We start from the raw sequence: 20,394 nt of genomic DNA on the forward strand, positions 1-20,394 counted from the left end.
CCAAGAATAGTAACTCTCATCCCCATCCCTAGTCCAAGAATAGTAACTCTCATCCCCTTCCCTAGTCCAAGAATAGTAACTCTCATCCCATTCCCTAGTCCAAGAATAGTAACTCTCATCCCCTTCCCTAGTCCAAGAATAGTAACTCTCCTACCCTTCCCTAGTCCAAGAATAGTAACTCTCATCCCCTTCTCTAGTCCAAGATTAGTAACTCTCATCCCCTTCCCTAGTCCAAGAATAGTAACTCTCATCCCCTTCCCTAGTCCAAGAATAGTAACTCTCATCTCCTTCCCTAGTCCAAGAATAGTAACTCTCATCACCATCCCTAGTCCAAGAAAAGTAACTCTCATCCCCTTCACTAGTCCAAGAATAGTAACTCTCATCTCCTTCCCTAGTCCAAGAATAGTAACTCTCATCCCCATTCCTAGTCCAAGAATAGTAACTCTCATCCCCATCCCTAGTCCAAGAATAGTAACTCTCATCCCCTTCCCTAGTCCAAGAATAGTAACTCTCATCCCATTCCCTAGTCCAAGAATAGTAACTCTCATCCCCTTCCCTAGTCCAAGAATAGTAACTCTCACCCTTCCCTAGTCCAAGAATAGTAACTCTCATCCCCTTCCTAGTCCAAGAATAGTAACTCTCATCCCTTCCCTAGTCCAAGAATAGTAACTCTCATCCCCTTCCCTAGTCCAAGAATAGTAACTCATCAGTCCAAGAATAGTAACTCTCATCCCCTAGTCCAAGAATAGTAACTCTCATCCCCTTCCCTAGTCCAAGAATAGTAACTCTCATCCCCTTCCACTAGTCCAAGAATAGTAACTCTCATCCCCTTCCCCAAGAATAGTAACTCTCATCCCCTTCACTAGTCCAAGAATAGTAACTCTCATCCCCTTCATAGTCCAAGAATAGTAACTCTTCCCTAGTCCAAGAATAGTAACTCTCATCCCCCCTAGTCCAAGAATAGTAACCTTCCCTAGTCCAAGAATAGTAACTCTCATCCCCTTCCCTAGTCCAAGAATAGTAACTCTCATCCCCTTCCCTAGTCCAAGAATAGTAACTCTCATCCCCTTCCCTAGTCCAAGAATAGTAACTCTCATCCCCTTCCCTAGTCCAAAAATAGTAACTCTCATCCCCATCCCTAGTCCAAGAATAGTAACTCTCATCCCTTTCCCTAGTCCAAGAATAGTAACTCTCATCCCCTTCCCTAGTCCAAGAATAGTAACTCTCATCCCTTTCCCTAGTCCAAGAATAGTAACTCTCATCCCCTTCCCTAGTCCATGATGCATTTTGTCCTTTATAAGCCTATAACATCCAACAACTTAAATAATTTAAGTTAATATACAATCAATCGAGGATATCTCAGAAGAAAAGCAGAATAACTCTTCCATCTCATCTTCTTCCCAGTCTGTCCATAACTTTTTCCCTTTTAAAAACTCAAAACACACCAAAGACAGCTACATTATTTCATTTTTTTTAGACTGTGAAAAACCACCTTCCTGACCTCTGTGTGAGACTAAATGAACCCAGCAGCAATAAGCCCCAAGCCACAGAGAGAGTACTCTCCTCTCCTGCCTGAAACAAGAAAGCACTCCACACTCCAGTCTTAATAGGAGATATAGGAGTATTTTGTTTTGGAAGAGAGAGAAAGAATTGAGAGAACATTCTATTCCCTGCCATAGAAAATAACAAAATGGAAAAGCCATTTAAAGAAGGAATGTGTTTGGACTGCAGCGGAGAGGCCTCCTACTTTCGTCCCAGCAAACACACACACACACACACACACACACATACACACACACACACCGGCTCCCATTGCAGCTGCGACCCGCCGACTCAGCGCAGCACCATGGGCTTGCAGACTCCGGGACCCCTGCAGAATCACAGCCTCCATCTGCACCGTACAGTATCCCTCCGCACAGGAAAATAATGCTACCTCTGTGAGCAGTGTGTGGCTTGCTAGCGGCAGGCTGATAGTCAGGGAGACGAGTGCACACTGGCACGCCCGTGGAACACCACGTTCTCTCTGAGTGGCCTTACACATGCCCATGGAACACCACCTTCTCTCTGAGTGGCCTTACACACGCCCGTGGAACACCACGTTCTCTCTGAGTGGCCTTACACATGCCCGTGGAACACCACCTTCTCTGTGAGTGGCCTTACACACGCCCGTGGAACACCACCTTCTCTGTGAATGGCCTTACACATGCATGTGGAACACCGCCTTCTCTGTGAGTGGCCTTACACACGGACGTGGAACACCACGTTCTCTCTGAGTGGCCTTACACACGCCCGTGGAACACCACCTTCTCTCTGAGTGGCCTTACACATGCCCGTGGAACACCACCTTCTCTGTGAGTGGCCTTACACATGCACGTGAAACACCACCTTCTCTGTGAGTGGCCTTACACACAGACGTGGAACACCACCTTCTCTGTGAGTGGCCTTACACATGCCCGTGGAACACCACCTTCTCTGTGAGTGGCCTTACACATGCCCGTGGAACACCACCTTCTCTGTGAGTGGCCTTACACATGCCCGTGGAACACCACCTTCTCTGTGAGTGGCCTTACACACGGACGTGGAACACCACCTTCTCTGTGAGTGGCCTTACACACAGACGTGGAACACCACCTTCTCTGTGAGTGGCCTTACACATGCCCGTGGAACACCACCTTCTCTGTGAGTGGCCTTACACATGCCCGTGGAACACCACCTTCTCTGTGAGTGGCCTTACACACGCCCGCGGAAGACCACCTTCTCTGTGAGTGGCCTTACACACGCCCGTGGAAGACCACCTTCTCTGTGAGTGGCCTTACACACGTCCGTGGAACACCACCTTCTCTGTGAGTGGCCTTACACATGCACGTGGAACACCACCTTCTCTCTGAGTGGCCTTACACATGCACGTGGAACACCACCTTCTCTCTGAGTGGCCTTACACACGGACGTGGAACACCACCTTCTCTGTGAGTGGCCTTACACATGCACGTGGAACACCACCTTCTCTCTGAGTGGCCTTACACATGCACGTGGAACACCACCTTCTCTCTGAGTGGCCTTACACATGCACGTGGAACACCACCTTCTCTCTGAGTGGCCTTACACATGCACGTGGAACACCACCTTCTCTCTGAGTGGCCTTACACACGCCCGTGGAACACCACCTTCTCTCTGAGTGGCCTTACACATGCACGTGGAACACCACCTTCTCTCTGAGTGGCCTTACACACGCACGTGGAACACCACCTTCTCTGTGAGTGGCCTTACACACGCCCGTGGAACACCACCTTCTCTCTGAGTGGCCTTACACACGCCCGTGGAACACCACCTTCTCTCTGAGTGGCCTTACACACGCCCGTGGAACACCACCTTCTCTGTGAGTGGCCTTACACATGCCCGTGGAACACCACCTTCTCTGTGAGTGGCCTTACACATGCCCGTGGAACACCACCTTCTCTCTGAGTGGCCTTACACATGCCGTGGAACACCACCTTCTGGCCTTACACATGCACGTGGAACACCACCTTCTCTGAGTGGCCTTACACATGCCCGTGGAACACCACCTTCTCTCTGAGTGGCCTTACACATGCACGTGGAACACCACCTTCTCTCTGAGTGGCCTTACACACGCCCGTGGAACACCACCTTCTCTGTGAGTGGCCTTACACACGCCTGTGGAACACCACCTTCTCTGTGAGTGGCCTTACACACGCCCGTGGAACACCACCTTCTCTCTGAGTGGCCTTACACATGCATGTGGAACACCACCTTCTCTCTGAGTGGCCTTACACATGCATGTGGAACACCACCTTCTCTCTGAGTGGCCTTACACATGCCCGTGGAACACCACCTTCTCTGTGAGTGGCCTTACACATGCCCGTGGAACACCACCTTCTCTGTGAGTGGCCTTACACATGCCCGTGGAACACCACCTTCTCTGTGAGTGGCCTTACACATGCCCGTGGAACACCACCTTCTCTCTGAGTGGCCTTACACATGCATGTGGAACACCACCTTCTCTCTGAGTGGCCTTACACATGCCCGTGGAACACCACCTTCTCTGTGAGTGGCCTTACACATGCCCGTGGAACACCACCTTCTCTGTGAGTGGCCTTACACATGCCAGTGGAACACCACCTTCTCTGTGAGTGGCCTTACACATGCCCGTGGAACACCACCTTCTCTCTGAGTGGCCTTACACATGCACGTGGAACACCACCTTCTCTGTGAGTGGCCTTACACATGCACGTGGAACACCACCTTCTCTGTGAGTGGCCTTACACATGCACGTGCGCACAGCTGGATCTTGAGAACTCTTCCCAGGGAGGATTCTCATGTGTGAGCCAGAGGCATTTCCAGAATAAATCATTTGATAAGAGAATGGGAAAACCTCACTCTGGAATAATAATACAATGAGGAATTTGGGGTTGGGGGGTGGCACTTGTTATTTTATAATGTGCTTTTGCAGACCAAGATTAGGTGGAAGTGAGAGTATGCTCTAAAGTGCAATTTCATATAATATAAATGAATAAATTGTAAAAGCAAAGAAAAAAAGAAATGTATTCAAAGTTATGTAAATTAGTTTCATTTTGAAGAAATCCTATGCCGCATTTTCGTGACATTAAAACTTCCATTTCACTCTTGTGTGAGGGAATGTTTAATACAATACAAGGGCTTCTCACATTCTTGTATCAGACACAAATTCCTCTGTGACGTTTTTCAACCTGACAGTGAGAGTAGAAGGACATGCCCAACAAAGACCAGCACTAACAGGTCCTTCTCCGCCTCTCACCAGGATTTCACGCCATACAGCATATGTTGCTGTCTCTGTGTGTGTATTGTGTGAGTGTGTCTGCTTGTGTTTCTCAGTCTGACAGGCCTAGTGATAATCAATGCCACGCTATTCAGCATGCGCCCTCACACCTCGTGGCCCCGCCTCATTCAAGGGTTTTTCTTTATTTTTTACTATTTTCTACATTGTTGAAAAATAGTGAAGACATAAAAGCTATGAAAAAACACAAATGGAATAATGTAGTAACCAAAAGAGTGTTAAACAAATCAAAATATTTATACATTCTTCAGAGTAGCCACCCTTTGTCTTGATGACAGCTTTGCACACTCTTGGCATTCTCTCAACCAGCTTCATGAGGACTGCTTTTCCAACAGTCTTGAAGGAGTTCCCACATATGCTGAGCACTTGTTGGCTGCTTTTCCTTCACTCTGTGGTCCAACTCATCCCAAACCATCTCAATTGGGTTGAAGTCGGGTGATTGTGGAGGCCAGGTCATCTGATGCACTACTCCATCACTCTCCCTGGTCAAATAGCCCTTATACAGCCTGGAGGTGTGTTTAAGGTCATTGTCCTTTTGAAAAACAAATGATAGTCCCACTAAGCGCAAACCAATCACTGACAGCGTCACAGGCATAGCATCCCCACACCATCACACCTCCTCCTCCATACTTCAAGGTGGGAACCACACATGCGGAGATCATCCGTTCACCTACTCTGCGTCTCACAAAGACACGGCGGTTGGAACCAAAAATCTCAAATTTAGACTCATCAGACCAAAGGACAGATTTCCACCCATCTAATGTCAATTGCTTGTGTTTCTTGGCCCAAGCAAGTGTCTTCTTCTTATTGCGGTCCTTTAGTAGTGGTTTCTTTGCAGCAATTCAACCATGAAGGCCTGATTCACTCAGTCTCCTATGAAGAGTTGATGTTGAGATGTGTCTCTTACTTGAACTCTGTGAAGCATTTATTTGGGCTGCAATCTGAGGTGCAGGTAACTCTAATGAACTGATCCTCTGCAGGAGAGGTAACTCTGGGTCTTCCTTTCCTGTGGCGGTCCTCATGAGAGCCAGTTTCATCATAGCGATTGATGGTTTTTGCGACTGCACTTGAAGAAACTTTCAAAGTTCTTGACATTTTCTGAATTGACTGACCTTCATGTCTTAAAGTAATGATGGACTGTCGTTTCACTTTGCTTATTTGAGCGGTTCTTGCCATAATATGGTATTTTACCACATAAGGCTATCTTCTGTATACCACCCCAACCTTGTCACAACAAAACTGATTGGCTCAAAAAATAAATCCCACAAAGTAACCTTTAACAAGGCACACCTGTTAAATAAAATGTATTCCAGGTGACTAGCTCGTGAAGCTTGTTGAAAGAATACCAAGTGTGGAAAGCTGTCATCAAGGCAAATGGTGGCTACTTTGAATGTGAAATATAAAATTAATTTTGATTTGTTTCACACTTTTTTGGTTACTACATGATTCCATGTCTGTTATTTCATAGTTTTGATGTCTTCACTATTATTCTACAATGTAGAAAATAGAAAAAATAAAGAAAAACCCTTGAATGAGAAGGTAGTTCTCCCACTTAAAAAGATGAGAGAGGCCTGTAATTTTCATCCTAGGTACACTTCAACTATGACAGACAAAATGAGAAAAAAAATAATCCAGAAAATCACATTGTAGGATGTTTAATGAATTTATTTGCAAAATATGGTGGAAAATAAGTATTTGGTCAATAACAAAAGTTTATCTCATATAACCTTTGTTGGAAATGACAGAAGTCAAACGTTTTCTGTAAGTCTTCACAAGGTTTTCACACACTGTTGCTGGTATTTTGGCCCATTCCTCCATGCAGATATCCTCTAGAGCAGTGATGTTTTGGGGCTGTTGCTGGGCAACACGGACTTTCAACTCCCTCCAAAGATTTTCTATGGGGTTGAGATCTGGAGACTGGCTAGGCCACTCCAGGACCTTGAAATGCTTCTTACGAAGCCACTCCTTCGTTGCCCGGGCGGTGTGTTTGGGATCATTGTCATGTTGAAAGACCCAGCCACGTTTCATCTTCAATGCCCTTGCTGATGGAAGGAGGTTTTCACTCAAAATCTCACGATACATGGCCCCATTCATTCTTTCCTTTACACGGATCAGTCGGCCTGGTCCCTTTGCAGAAAAACAGCCCCAAAGCATGATGTTTCCACCCTCATGCTTCACAGTACATATGGTGTTCTTTGGATGCAACTCAGCATTCTTTGTCCTCCAAACATGACGAGTTGAGTTTTTACCATTCACTAGGTCCCCCCATGTGGTTCTGGGATTTTCGCTCACCGTTCTTGTTATCATTTTGACCCCACGATGTGAGATCTTGCGTGGAGCCCCAGATCGAGGGAGATTATCAGTGGTCTTGTATGTCTTACATTTCCTAATAACTGCTCCCACAGTTGATTTCTTCAAACCAAGCTGCTTACCTATTGCAGATTCAGTCTTCCCAGCCTGGTGCAGGTCTACAATTTTGTTTCTGGTGTCCTTTGACAGCTCTTTGCTCTTGGCCATAGTGGAGTTTGGAGTGTGACTGTTTGAGGTTGTGGACAGATGCCTTTTATACTGATAACAAGTTCAAACAGGTGCCATTAATACAGGTAACGAGTGGAGGACAGAGGAGCCTCTTAAAGAAGAAGTTACAGGTCTGTGAGAGCCAGAAGTTGAAGTGTACCTATGATAAAATTACAGACTTCTACATGCTTTGTAAGTAGGAAAACCTGCAAAATCGGCAGTGTATCAAATACTTGTTCTCCCCACTGTATAAATATACATACATACACACAGTTGAAGTCGGAAGTTTACATACACCTTAGCCAAATACATTTAAAACTCAGTTTTTCACAATTCCTGACATTTAATCCTAGTAAAAATTCCCTGTCTTCGGTCAGGTAGGATCACCACTTTATTTTAAGAATGTGAAATGTCAGAATAATAGTAGAAAGAATGACTTATTTAATATTTTATTTCTTTCATCACATTCCCAGTGTGTCAGAAGTTTACATACACAATTAGTATTTGGTAGCATTGCCTTTAAGTTGTTTAACTTGGGTCAAACGTTTCAGGTAGTCTTCCACAAGCTTCCCACAATAAGTTGGGTGAATTTTGGCCCATTCCTCCTGACAGAGCTGGTCTAACTGAGTCAGGTCTTTAGGCCTCCTTGCTCACACACACTTTTTCAGTTCTGCCCACACATTTTCTATAGGATTGAGGTCAGGGCTTTGTGATGGCCACTCCAATGCCTTGACTTTGTTGCCCTTAAGCCATTTTGCCACGACTTTGGAAGTATGCTCCAGATACTCAACTAGTCTAAAGAAGGCCCGTTTTATTGCTTCTTTAATCAGCACAACAGTTTTCAGCTGTGCTAACATAATTGCAAAAGGGTTTTCTAATGATCAGTTAGCCTTTTAAAATGATAAACTTGGATTAGCTAACACAACGTGCCACTGGAACACAGGAGTGATGGTTGCTTATAATGGGCCTCTGTACACCTACTTGTTTTTTTAAACTGCCGTTTCCAGCTACAATAGACATTTACAACATTAACAATGTCTACATTGTTTTTGTGATCAATTTGATGTTAGTTTAAATTACAAAAAAAGTCGCTTTTTAAAAAAAAGAACGACATATCTAAGTGTTCCCAAACTTTTGAATGGTAGTGTGTGTGTGTGTGTGTGTGTGTGTATATATATATATTGTCTGTGGTATGGTATTATCTGTGGTGTTAGCTAGCTGATGGTATTGTCTTAGACAGGGCAGGGCCACGGAGGGACAGCATTCTGAAAGGCTGTAATATACTGTATGAATGACCCACAGACGGGCCTTAGGGATGGGTGTGTCACTGTGTCAGAAGTCCTCTGTCTCCTATGTGTTAGTTTCTTTTATCACCTTGGTTATTTATATTTATATTATATTTATATGCATATTTATATTTATATTATATTATATATATATATTTATATATATAAGCTAATACCACAGATAATACCATACCACAGACAAAACCATCAGCTTGTGAACTAACACCACAGATAATACCGTATGTGGACAATACCATCAGCTAGCTAGCTAATACCACAGATAGTATCATACCACAGACAAAACCATCAGCTATCTAGCTAATACCACAGATAATATCATACCACAGACAAAACCATCAGCTAATACCACAGATAATACCATACCACAGACAAAACCATCAGCTATCTAGCTAATACCACAGATAATATCATACCACAGACAAAACCATCAGCTAATACCACAGATAATACCATACCACAGACAAAACCATCAGCTATCTAGCTAATACCACAGATAATATCATACCACAGACAAAACCATCAGCTAATACCACAGATAATACCATACCACAGACAAAACCATCAGCTTGCGAGCTAACACCACAGATAATACCATATGTGGACAATACCATCAGCTAGCTAGCTAATACCACAGATAGTATCATACCACAGACAAAACCATCAGCTATCTAGCTAATACCACAGATAATATCATACCACAGACAAAACCATCAGCTAATACCACAGATAATACCATACCACAGACAAAACCATCAGCTTGCGAGCTAACACTACAGATAATACCATATGTGGACAATACCATCAGCTAGCTAGCTAATACCACAGATAATATCATACCACAGACAAAACCATCAGCTAATACCACAGATAATACCATACCACAGACAAAACCATCAGCTTGCGAGCTAACACTACAGATAATACCATATGTGGACAATACCATCAGCTAGCTAGCTAATACCACAGATAATATCATACCACAGACAAAACCATCAGCTAGTTCGCTAACGCCACAGCTAACCAACTCGGACTAATCTAGTTTTGAACATCTGCAAGCAGTTGGGGAAATCCAAGAGAGGATACACACGTGCTGACTGTCAGTTCCATGGGTCAGTGCCCGATGCTCGCCAGACCTTCCAGTAGCGTCTCATCTAAACCAATCAGTGGTTTTCTCACGGGGACGCGGCGAGAGAGAAACCTTCCAATTAAAACAGTCCGTGTTAATCAACAGAATATGGCGGGCGGTGTAGCCATGGAAACAGTGATGGTCCCACGGGTTTATGTTAATGGTCTGACATGGAGTAAAATTGATCTGTCTTGTTTTTCTCCTAAATGGGAAGCAGTCGGATGGACAGACTGCATAATTTAGAGGGCTTCTCTGTATTTTTGGTTTCCTCTCATTTCTCATCTACAAGTGCTGCTTGAATCTGTTATATATCTTCTGAGTTGACTCTCTGTTTCTCATCTTTGAGTCCCTTTTCTTTTTCTCTTTGTCTTCATACCCATCCAGGTTCTCCCTCTGAGTTCCTTTTTCTCTTTAAAGATGCCTATCAAGCTTAATTTAAAACAAGGAATTAAGGAAATGAAATGGAAACTTGCTGAATGTTTTTCTGCAGTAACAGGCAGGGTAAAGTACAGCCGGTGCCTATTTGTTTAACAGAGATGCTTCTCTAAAATAAGACGTATTTTTCAACAGAAACCCTTAAACCTTCTATATACTGCTGTAGGTCTCTTGAGGACAGGGCTGTAGGTCTCTTGAGGACAGGGCTGTAGGTCTCTTGAGGACAGAACTGTAGGTCTCTTGAGGACAGGGCTGTAGGCCTCTTGAGGACAGAACTGTAGGTCTCTTGAGGACAGGGCTGTAGGCCTCTTGAGGACAGAACTGTAGGTCTCTTGAGGACAGGGCTGTAGGTCTCTTGAGGACAGGGCTGTAGGTCTCTTGAGGACAGGGCTGTAGGTCTCTTGAGGACAGGGCTGTAGGTCTCTTGAGGACAGGGCTGTAGGTCTCTTGAGGACAGGGCTGTAGATCTCTTGAGGACAGGGCTGTAGGTCTCTTGAGGACAGGGCTGTAGGTCTCTTGAGGACAGGGCTGTAGATCTCTTGAGGACAGGGCTGTAGGTCTCTTGAGGACAGGGCTGTAGATCTCTTGAGGACAGGGCTGTAGATCTCTTGAGGACAGGGCTGTAGGTCTCTTGAGGACAGGGCTGTAGATCTCTTGAGGACAGGGCTGTAGGTCTCTTGAGGACAGGGCTGTAGGTCTCTTGAGGACAGGGCTGTAGGTCTCTTGAGGACAGGGCTGTAGATCTCGAGGACAGGGCTGTAGGTCTCTTGAGGACAGGGCTGTAGATCTCTTGAGGACAGGGCTGTAGGTCTCTTGAGGACAGGGCTGTAGATCTCTTGAGGACAGAACTGTAGGTCTCTTGAGGACAGGGCTGTAGGTCTCTTGAGGACAGGACCCCCCCTTTATTTAACTAGACAAGTCAGTTAAGAACAAATTCTTATTTACAATGACGGCCTACACTGGTCAAACCCGGACAACGCTGGGCCAATTGTGCGCCGCCCTATATTATTCCCAATCATGGCCGGTTGTGATACAGCCTAGAATCAAACCAGGGTGTCTGTAGTGACGCCTCAAGCACTGAGATGCAGTGCCTTAGACCACTGCGCCCCTCGGCCCCCCCCCCGGAAATGTTTTTCCCCACACAGAAGATTCTTTCAGCCAAGAAATATCCCATCCGACCACATCAAGTGGAAAACAGAGGGTATGGATAACACCACACTGCCCGCCTTTCTCTCTCTATGAAGCCAGTTAAGGAACTGAGAAAGTAAAAGTAAACAAACGTAACTCTAGCTCTCACACACAGCATTCCACTAGAGTTAGAGGTTGAAGCTGCACTTCTGGGGCTCAACATGGGGGTTTGTATGGCTGGCAGGTTACTAAAGGAGTGCTGTTCCCCCTTTTCTCTCCCTCTCTCAGTAGTGTCTGCATTCAGGGCATGCTGCTCTGCTCTACTGTGTTCAGCTAGCAGACAAACAATACTGTCTGTGTCAACCATTAACACGCTAAAGTCTGTAGTCTAGAGGAACTTCTCTATTTTTATCTGTGTTTTGCTCTAGGCGCACTAACGCTCAATTTCTCTCTCGCTCTCCTTTTCTCACCTCCTCTTCCTCAGTCCCTCCCTCTGGTCAACACCAAAAAGGAGGAAGCATCATCATTATAATCGTCTCTATTTGGAGAGCGTGAGAGATTTAAACATCCGACCACAAAATAACACTAAACCTAAAATAAATATTCTCATAATCCCTTTTTGAATACTGAGAAGTACCAACTGCTCAGGGTCTAACAATCATTTGTTGAAATTCAATATGAGCTCAAACTAAATATATTGCAGTGCAGCTTTGTATCGATATCGCAAGTCAGCCGAGTCGGCCATTAAAATCCCATAGCGTAGTCTAAATGAATAACACGAGAGACTACACATTGTCACAGTCCCAGTGACGGTCACACATCGTAAATGACTTTCTCACCAAACATTTAGACAGCTGCTGACCTACTGACCTGCGCTGGTGAGGCTGGGGGGGTGACATTATCAGTCAGTTAAGAGTGAAGGAGCACATGCCTGTTGATATCACTTCAGCATCTCAAAACGGATTGAAAAACAAGAAGCCTGCTATCCCACAAAGGAATCTAAGAAACACCACAGACACAAAGGGTCAAATATTCTTGGAGGATCCAAGAGATCAAGGGACTGTTATCTTTTAAGAAAACCCCAAATTCTCCCGAAAGTGAGTCGACAGCACTCAGCACTAAAAAGCAGAGTTGTCTTTGAGTCACAGGCTGTTGCTGCAGAAGTCTTGCTGCTGGATCTTTGGAAATGAGGTGCAGTGAAAGAGCAGAGCAGGTCTTTATTCAACAGGAGAGATTATGATGTGCTGCATAGCAGGGAAGATTAAAAAAATGAACACAGACACGGGCCTTGTCTGTCTCTCTTCCTGCCTCTCTCTCGCACACACTCTCTCTCTGTGTCCGTCCGTCTCCCTGTCCGTCAGTCTTTCATCTCAGGTACACAAGGCCATTGGGTTGATTCATTATGCCAGCCCAAATGAGATGTAACAGATCTCTACAGATAGAGTCTCCCTTTCTCTCTCACACACACTTGTTTTGCAAACCCAACATCTTCATAAGACACATACACCACAAACAACGTTCCCCCATCAGCACCCCACCATACATCACCTAGCTCTTGACACCAGCCTGGCGGACAACACCCACAAAGCACGCACGGACAGACGGACGGACGGACGAACAGACGGACAGACGGACAGACCCACACAGATAGACACACCTAGACAGACAGATACGCCCACAGGAAGACACACCCACACAGACATACACACACATCCACACAGACAGACACCCACACAGACACAGACCCACTGGGAATGTGATGAAAGAAATAAAAGCTGAAATAAATCATTCTCTCTACTATTATTCTGAGATTTCACATTTTTTAAATAAATTGGTGATCCTAACTGATCTAAGACAGGGAATCTTTACTAGAATTAAATGTCAGGAATTATGAAACTGAGTTTAAATGTATTTTGCTAAGGTGTATGTAAACCTCTGACTTCAACTGTACACACCCACCCACACACACAGACAGAGACACACCCAGACAGATATACACACCCAGACAGACAGAATCACTTTTATGATCATTGGCCAGTACAGATAATTAAATAAAACCACAAGTCCAAATCACTATCTCCATCCATGGCTAATTAAGGAAAGGGACAAATTTAGCTAAGGATAACACAACAAGATTACTTTTTTTTCTGCCAATGACATTTGGCTTCTGAGGTGATGCGATTGGTCTGAAGTCAAATCCAAACTGGCTTCCCTTGACACTTTTTGTTGGTGTGTCAGGACCATTCACAGCTGAGCTCAGCTCACTCAGCTTAGCTAAAAAAAAGCCTGGCTTCCCTTTGCATACATGAACACCCACCACTGGTATTGCCGCGCATTCCAAACTGTGTCAGACATGCGTGTGTCCTGTTCTGGACTATTCAGCAGGAGTGTGGATTGCTAAGAGGTATCTCAAAAACAAACATGTCCATAACAGAGCAGTATGTTATTTTTTTAGGTATCCACAAGTTTGGGCCTATACTGGAAATAACTGGGGAAATGGGCTGGAAACCCTGTGAGGTGAGATGGAATGCGTGCATGGTGAGACTTTGGAATAGACTGTTGGATACGCCAATTGCCAGAATAGAGACAGGTCGGCCAGATAGGACCAGTGGGCAGGGCAGATGGGACCAGTTGGCCGGCCAGATGGGACCAGTGGGCAGGGCAGATGGGACCAGTGGGCCGGCCAGATGGGACCAGTGGGCAGGGCAGATGGGACCAGTGGGCAGGGCAGATGGGACCAGTGGGCCGGCCAGATGGGACCAGTGGGCAGGGCAGATGGGACCAGTGGGCCGGCCAGATGGGACCAGTGGGCAGGGCAGATGGGACCAGTGGGCCGGCCAGATGGGACCAGTGGGCAGGGCAGATGGGACCAGTGGGCCGGCCAGATGGGACCAGTGGGCAGGGCAGATGGGACCAGTGGGCCGGCCAGATGGGACCAGTGGGCCAGCCAGATGGGACCAGTTGGCAGGGCAGATGGGACCAGTGGGCCGGCCAGATGGGACCAGTGGGCAGGCCAGATGGGACCAGTGGGCAGGGCAGATGGGACCAGTGGGCCGGCCAGATGGGACCAGTGGGCAGGGCAGATGGGACCAGTGGGCAGGGCAGATGGGACCAGTGGGCAGGGCAGATGGGACCAGTGGGCCGGCCAGATGGGACCAGTGGGCAGGGCAGATGGGACCAGTGGGCCAGCCAGATGGGACCAGTGGGCAGGGCAGATGGGACCAGTGGGCAGGGCAGATGGGACCAGTGGGCAGTGCAGATGGGACCAGTGGGCCGGCCAGATGGGACCAGTGGGCCGGCTAATTGGGACCAGTCTTGATTAGAGGTCGACCGACTATGATTTTTCAACAAAGACACCGATTATTGGAGGACCAAAAAAGACGATACCGATTAATCTGACAATTTTTTTTTTGTAATAATGACAATTACAACAATACTGAATGAACACTTACTTTAACTTAATATAATACATCAATTTAGCCTCAAATAAATAATGAAACATGTTCAATTTGGTTTAAATAATGCAAAAACAAAGTGTTGGAGAAGAAAGTAAAAGTGCTTTATGTGCCATGTAAGAAAGCTAAAGTTTCAGTTCCTTGCTCAGAACATGAGAACATATGAAACTAGTGATTATGATTGATTGATTGCTTTTATAAGATAAGTTTAATGCTAGCTAACAACTTACCTTGGCTTCTTACTGCATTCGCTTAACAGGCAGGCTCCTGGTGGAGTGCAATGAGAGGCAGGTGGTTAGAGCGTTGGACTAGTTAACTGTAAGGTTGCAAGGTTGAATCCCGGAGCTGACAAGGTACAAATCTGTCATTCTGCCCCTGAACAAGACAGTTAACCCACCGTTCCTAGGCCGTCTTTGAAAATAAGAATTTGTTAACTGACTTGCCCAGTTAAATAAAGGTGTAAATTTTTTTTTGACAAATCAGTGTCCAAAAATACCGATTTCTGATTGTTATGAAATCGGCAAAATTAATCGGCCATTAAGATGAATCGGTCGACCTCTAGTCTTGATGCCTTCACCAGTCCCATGTACATCACCAGGGAATTAATTTTATCCTCCATTGTCCTTTCTACCATGATATATGTTTGCCCTTATTCCAGAAAGCCCACCAGATATACCCTGGCATTATGTGGCAGAGCGATGAGGAGAAATGAAATGTTTTTGTCCATTGTGTATTTCTGTTAGTGGAATTTTCAGATAAAGCCTGGAATAAAAGATAAAGGGTGCCCTATAATTAAGTAATCCAAATATTTAGCTCCAGATATATAGTAAAGGGCATGTATGTGTATAGATTGTGTGTAGGCCTGTCTCACAATTGAATCTTCTCTTTGTGGCAGACCGGGTTCAGACCAGGTTCCTTTTTCTGGATTTATGTGTTCTTTTTACTGCTCTAAGGTTTTTATTATTACTTGTATAACCTGATCTATTGATGTATGTTTCATTCTTTATGCGGTGCACATTGCACAGAACAACAGAATAACTATCATTGTAATGTTTGCTTGTGTGTCAATTAGTCCAGTAAGGGGCGGGTTGGGAACTGGCGATTTGAAAATAAATGTCATTCATTCATTCACAGACACAATCAATGGGGTATTAATCTAGGGGCAGCACGGGGAGGTGGACAGATGCATGTAAACCCCCTCAACTCCATTAGCAACAGGGTGAGTTATTCAATCTAGCTGCGTGTGTGTGTGTGTGTGTGTGTGTGTGTGTGTGTGTGTGTGTGTGTGTGTGTGTGTGTGTGTGTGTGTGTGTGTGTGTGAGAGAGAGAGAGAGAGAGTGTGTGTGTGTGTGTGTGTGTGTGTGTGTGTGTGTGTGTGTGTGTGTGTGTGTGTGTGTGTGTGTGTGTGTGTGTGTGTGTGTGTGTGTTTTAATACTGGCTAGACCGGCAGGCTGCACACATGGCTGGGGATGGGAACTGATGATTTGAGATCGGGATGGGGCTGGATGGGGGTGCAGGGCTAGGGAGGGATAGCTGGAACAGTGCTATAGGGGTGGTGCATAACTCCACAAGGGTCTGTCCCTTCTCACCCCTCCCTGTCTGATTCAAATCAAGAGGGATGGAGGAGTGGAGGAGGGTGTTGGGAGGACAGTATTAGAGGAGTGAGAGGAGAAGAGGGTGTTGGGAGGACAGTATTAGAGGAGTGAGAGGAGGATGTTGGGAGGACAGCATTAGAGGAGTGAGAGGACAAGAGAGGGGGATGTTGGGAGGACAGCATTAGAGGAGTGAGAGGACAAGAGAGGGGGATGTTGGGAGGACAGCATTAGAGGAGTGAGCGGAGAGGAGGATGTTGGGAGGACAGTATTAGAGGAGTGAGAGGAGAGGAGGATGTTGGGAGGACAGCATTAGAGGAGTGAGAGGAGAGGAGGATGTTGGGAGGACAGCATTAGAGGAGTGAGAGGATAGGAGGAGGATGTTGGGAGGACAGCATTAGAGGAGTGAGAGGAGAGGAGGATGTTGGGAGGACAGCATTAGAGGAGTGAGAGGAGAGGAGGAGGATGTTGGGAGGAAGGCATTAGAGGAGTAAGAGGAGGATGTTGGGAGGACAGCATTAGAGTGAGAGGATAGGAGGAGGGTGTTGGGAGAACAGCATTAGAGTGAGAGGAGGAGGTTGTTGGGAGGACAGTATTAGAGTGAGAGGATAGGAGGAGGATGTTGGGAGGACAGCATTAGAGGAGTGAGAGGATAGGAGGAGGATGTTGGGAGGACAGCATTAGAGGAGTGAGAGGATAGGAGGAGGATGTTGGGAGGACAGTATTAGAGGAGTGAGAGGATAGGAGGAGGATGTTGGGAGGACAGCATTAGAGGAGTGAGAGGATAGGAGGAGGATGTTGGGAGGACAGCATTAGAGGTGTGAGAGGAGGATGTTGGGAGGACAGCATTAGAGGAGTGAGAGGAGAGGAGGATGGGAGGACAGCATTAGAGGAGTGAGAGGATAGGAGAGGAGGATGTTGGGAGGACAGCATTAGAGGAGTGAGAGGAGAGGAGGAGGATGATGGGAGGACAGGATTAGAGTGAGAGGAGGGTGGTAGATGGTAGGCAGGCATTAGGAGTGCTGCTCTGCTTACGCTGCGGTTGACCACTGCAGCAGCACCATTTCTCAGACAGGCCTCCACAGAGCTCCACGGGGTAGGAATTTATAATGCAGACTCCTGATCTAGTCCCAAAAACTAACTCTCCCTTATACCAGTCCTTTGTCTGGAGAAATCTGTCTGTCTATCAATGTAGCTTTCTGCCCCTCCCCCTTTCTCTCCATCCCTCCCTTCCCCCCTTGGGCGTCTCCTTCAGATTAGGCCTGGGCCAATGCAACACGACTCATCGGACATAAAGATATGGTAAAATATGGGCCAGCGCTCAGAGAGCAGATCTGTAGAGACAGCATGGGAGGAGGATCAGAGACAGCAACAACATGTCTGTTCAAATCAGTGGTCTGTACATCTGCAATGTCTGGCAAAATAATATAATAATTAAGATGGTAGCTACACAGAGAGAAATCCCATTGTACGTCATGAATTTAAATATTTTAACGTAGGATATCGATAGAGCATAGGATAGATATTGTAGGGTAGGATATAGAGAGGATAATGTAGTTATGGGTATAATGTAGATGTGCTATAGGAAACTGCAGCACATGATATGAGTTTAGGTGAAATTATATTCTAGAGAGAGAAATAACAGAACAGACTGAGTGAACCAACTGTGTGCATCAGAGCAGCAAATATAGAGCTGTTGGCAAATCTGTTGAAAGTCACAGAGGGCTTCGACTGGAATCTGAATAGAAATGAGCCAATTAGCAGGCAGTGTGTGTTTGTGAGCGTGTGTGTGTGTGTGTGTGTGTGTGTGTGTGTTTCTGTCTGCAGACACGGCTGATACTTCCAAGGTGCCCAACATCTCACACTGCTAATCTGGTGTAGAGTAGAGAAAGAAGGGAGGTGGCCCTCAGTTTTATTATCCACACTGGTGGCTCTTAGAGTGTCTGACAGATCACACAAACACACCCTCGTCACGCATTTTTTATTTAACTAGGCAAGTCAGTTAAGAACAAATTCTAATTTTCAATGACGGCCTAGGAACAGAGGGTTAACTGCCTTGTTCAGGGGCAGAACGACAGATATTTACCTTGTCAGCTCAGGGATTCAATCTTGCAACCTTTTGGTTACGAGTCCAAAGCTCTAACCACTAGGCTACCTGCCCCCCCTGAGCTGCACACACACACACACACAAACACACACACACACACACACACACTTCACCCTGCTCCTCTCCGTTCATGTGGTTCCGTTTCTGTTCCATATTATTCCATATTTATACTCTGAGTGTTTGGCCTATGTATCCACTTGAGAGTTTAACCTGTGTACCTATAGTGGCCAATTAAAACCCCAGCCTCCATTACAGTCAATTAGCTGTCAATCTCCCGCTTCATTTCCCTTGTTAACCCATCAACCCCTGGACACTTCACACAATTTACACAGTGCTGGTTAGAGTGGTAGCAACATTTACTATCATACTGCACTTCAAAGCTACATCATGATGTTAATTAATGCTACTGTAATCCCTTGTATTCATGTCAGGGTTTCCATTAGCTGATAATAGCCGGCTTTTGGCCGATAAAAACAATTTGAAAAGCCAATAAATAAAATTGGTAATGGCCAATTGTCCAAGAGAATAAGAAAAAATCCCAAGCAAAATAATGCTTTTTAGCTTTTTGATGGAAATTCATTTGACTGGTCATGCTTATTGGTCTATAGGTTAATTAGTATCATTTTGTGGAATTAAATTGGCACGTGTGTACAGTATATTTGTTATGCATCTTATTTATCACACACGTACAGCATGCAGATACAGAGCCTTTGGGCGTCAAATCTGTCAGACAGCGTGAGAGCTGCTGGAAGGCAGGCTTCATCAGCGCGTCACACACCACTTTGCAATGAGCTGGAGGCAGTATGCATTTTGAAAAGATATACTTCATTGTTTAAAACCTGAAGGTTTTACAACATATTATGAGGCATGTCTTACCTTGTTTCAAAGCAGCCTGGCCAAATCAGACCATATCCATGGAGGCAATTCTTTTATATCAACTTAGTCCAGTAGCCAAAGGCACAATCCTAGTTATATTAGCAACCCATGCTAGTTGTTGCATATTAGTTCTCCCATCTTTCTAAATTTCTAACAAATATTTTCATCTCTGTGACATGAAACCGCTGGCATGTGCGGTGCCCTTTTGACAATGGTGTTTTGCATAATGCATTATGGAAAGAACATTTGCATGTAGCCTACTGCCTTGTGCGCATCGCTGAGCTTTATGATGTGAAGAAATAATAGTTCATCAACATTTGAAGATAAACTGACCTGTTGCATCAGCCTCGTTAATGTAGCTTACTGAAGTGCTTGACATTAACTCTGTCCTTCAGACAAGTGGGACTGATTTTTTACTTGTCCAATAGATACAAATACTTTCCGAAACTCAAGATTCTGTAGTAGTAAAAAAAAATACTTGACAGATGCGATTTGATATTTGTTCGTATTTTTTTAATAACAGTTAACAACCTACATCTCTAAAATGTAGAGATCAAAATGTCCCCAAAGTTTTTCCCACAACAATGGAAAAGGCAGGGGATCCCAGTTGGAAAAATGATATTTCCTTTACGCTGGCTGTGTTCATATTCTATGACCTGCAGGCTGTCCCAACACAAAATAATAACATGAAAGCGAGTTCTCATAGTGTAAACATGTCTTAATTGACACTAAACGGTTGTATTCTATAACCACTTAATTTGTTTGATACAATTACAGTTTTCAGGGGACCCCATTTAAATTTCAGGCCCAAATTTACCCTACATGGCGCTAAAATCATACAATACTACAGAGCTGCTAAACAAATTGTAGGCCTTCCACTATTTGTCACATTGGTTATTCTAGAAGTTAGACCAGAGATATTAGAGAAAGGAATCCCATTGGGCAATGAATGGAGGAATGTATAATGCCTCAACCAGCAGACTGAGTGACCCATCGCTTCACGTTGTTATGCTGTGTTAC

At 45.2% G+C, this 20,394-nt stretch overlaps 2 protein-coding genes across 3 annotated transcripts in view; one reads left to right on the forward strand and one right to left on the reverse strand.

The window, feature by feature from the left end:
- The window catches only part of LOC135551909 (phosphoprotein associated with glycosphingolipid-enriched microdomains 1-like), a 90,055-nt gene that overhangs the window by 27,997 nt on the left and 41,664 nt on the right, over window positions 1-20,394 (reverse strand). The gene's annotated exons all lie outside the window — the stretch shown is intronic.
- Window positions 13,988-14,647, forward strand: LOC135553286 (collagen alpha-2(I) chain-like). Its single transcript, XM_064985453.1, has one exon. It carries the CDS (start codon window positions 13,988-13,990, stop codon window positions 14,645-14,647), a length of 660 nt encoding a protein of 219 aa, XP_064841525.1.

The sequence above is a fragment of the Oncorhynchus masou genome, chromosome 13, assembly GCF_036934945.1.
Source record: "Oncorhynchus masou masou isolate Uvic2021 chromosome 13, UVic_Omas_1.1, whole genome shotgun sequence".
Classification (NCBI taxonomy): Eukaryota; Metazoa; Chordata; class Actinopteri; order Salmoniformes; family Salmonidae; genus Oncorhynchus; species Oncorhynchus masou.

Coding starts and splice junctions, on each gene's coding strand:
- LOC135553286 (XM_064985453.1), top strand. CDS start 13,988: ATGGGACCAGTGGGCAGGGCAGATGGGACCAGTGGGCCGGCCAGATGG.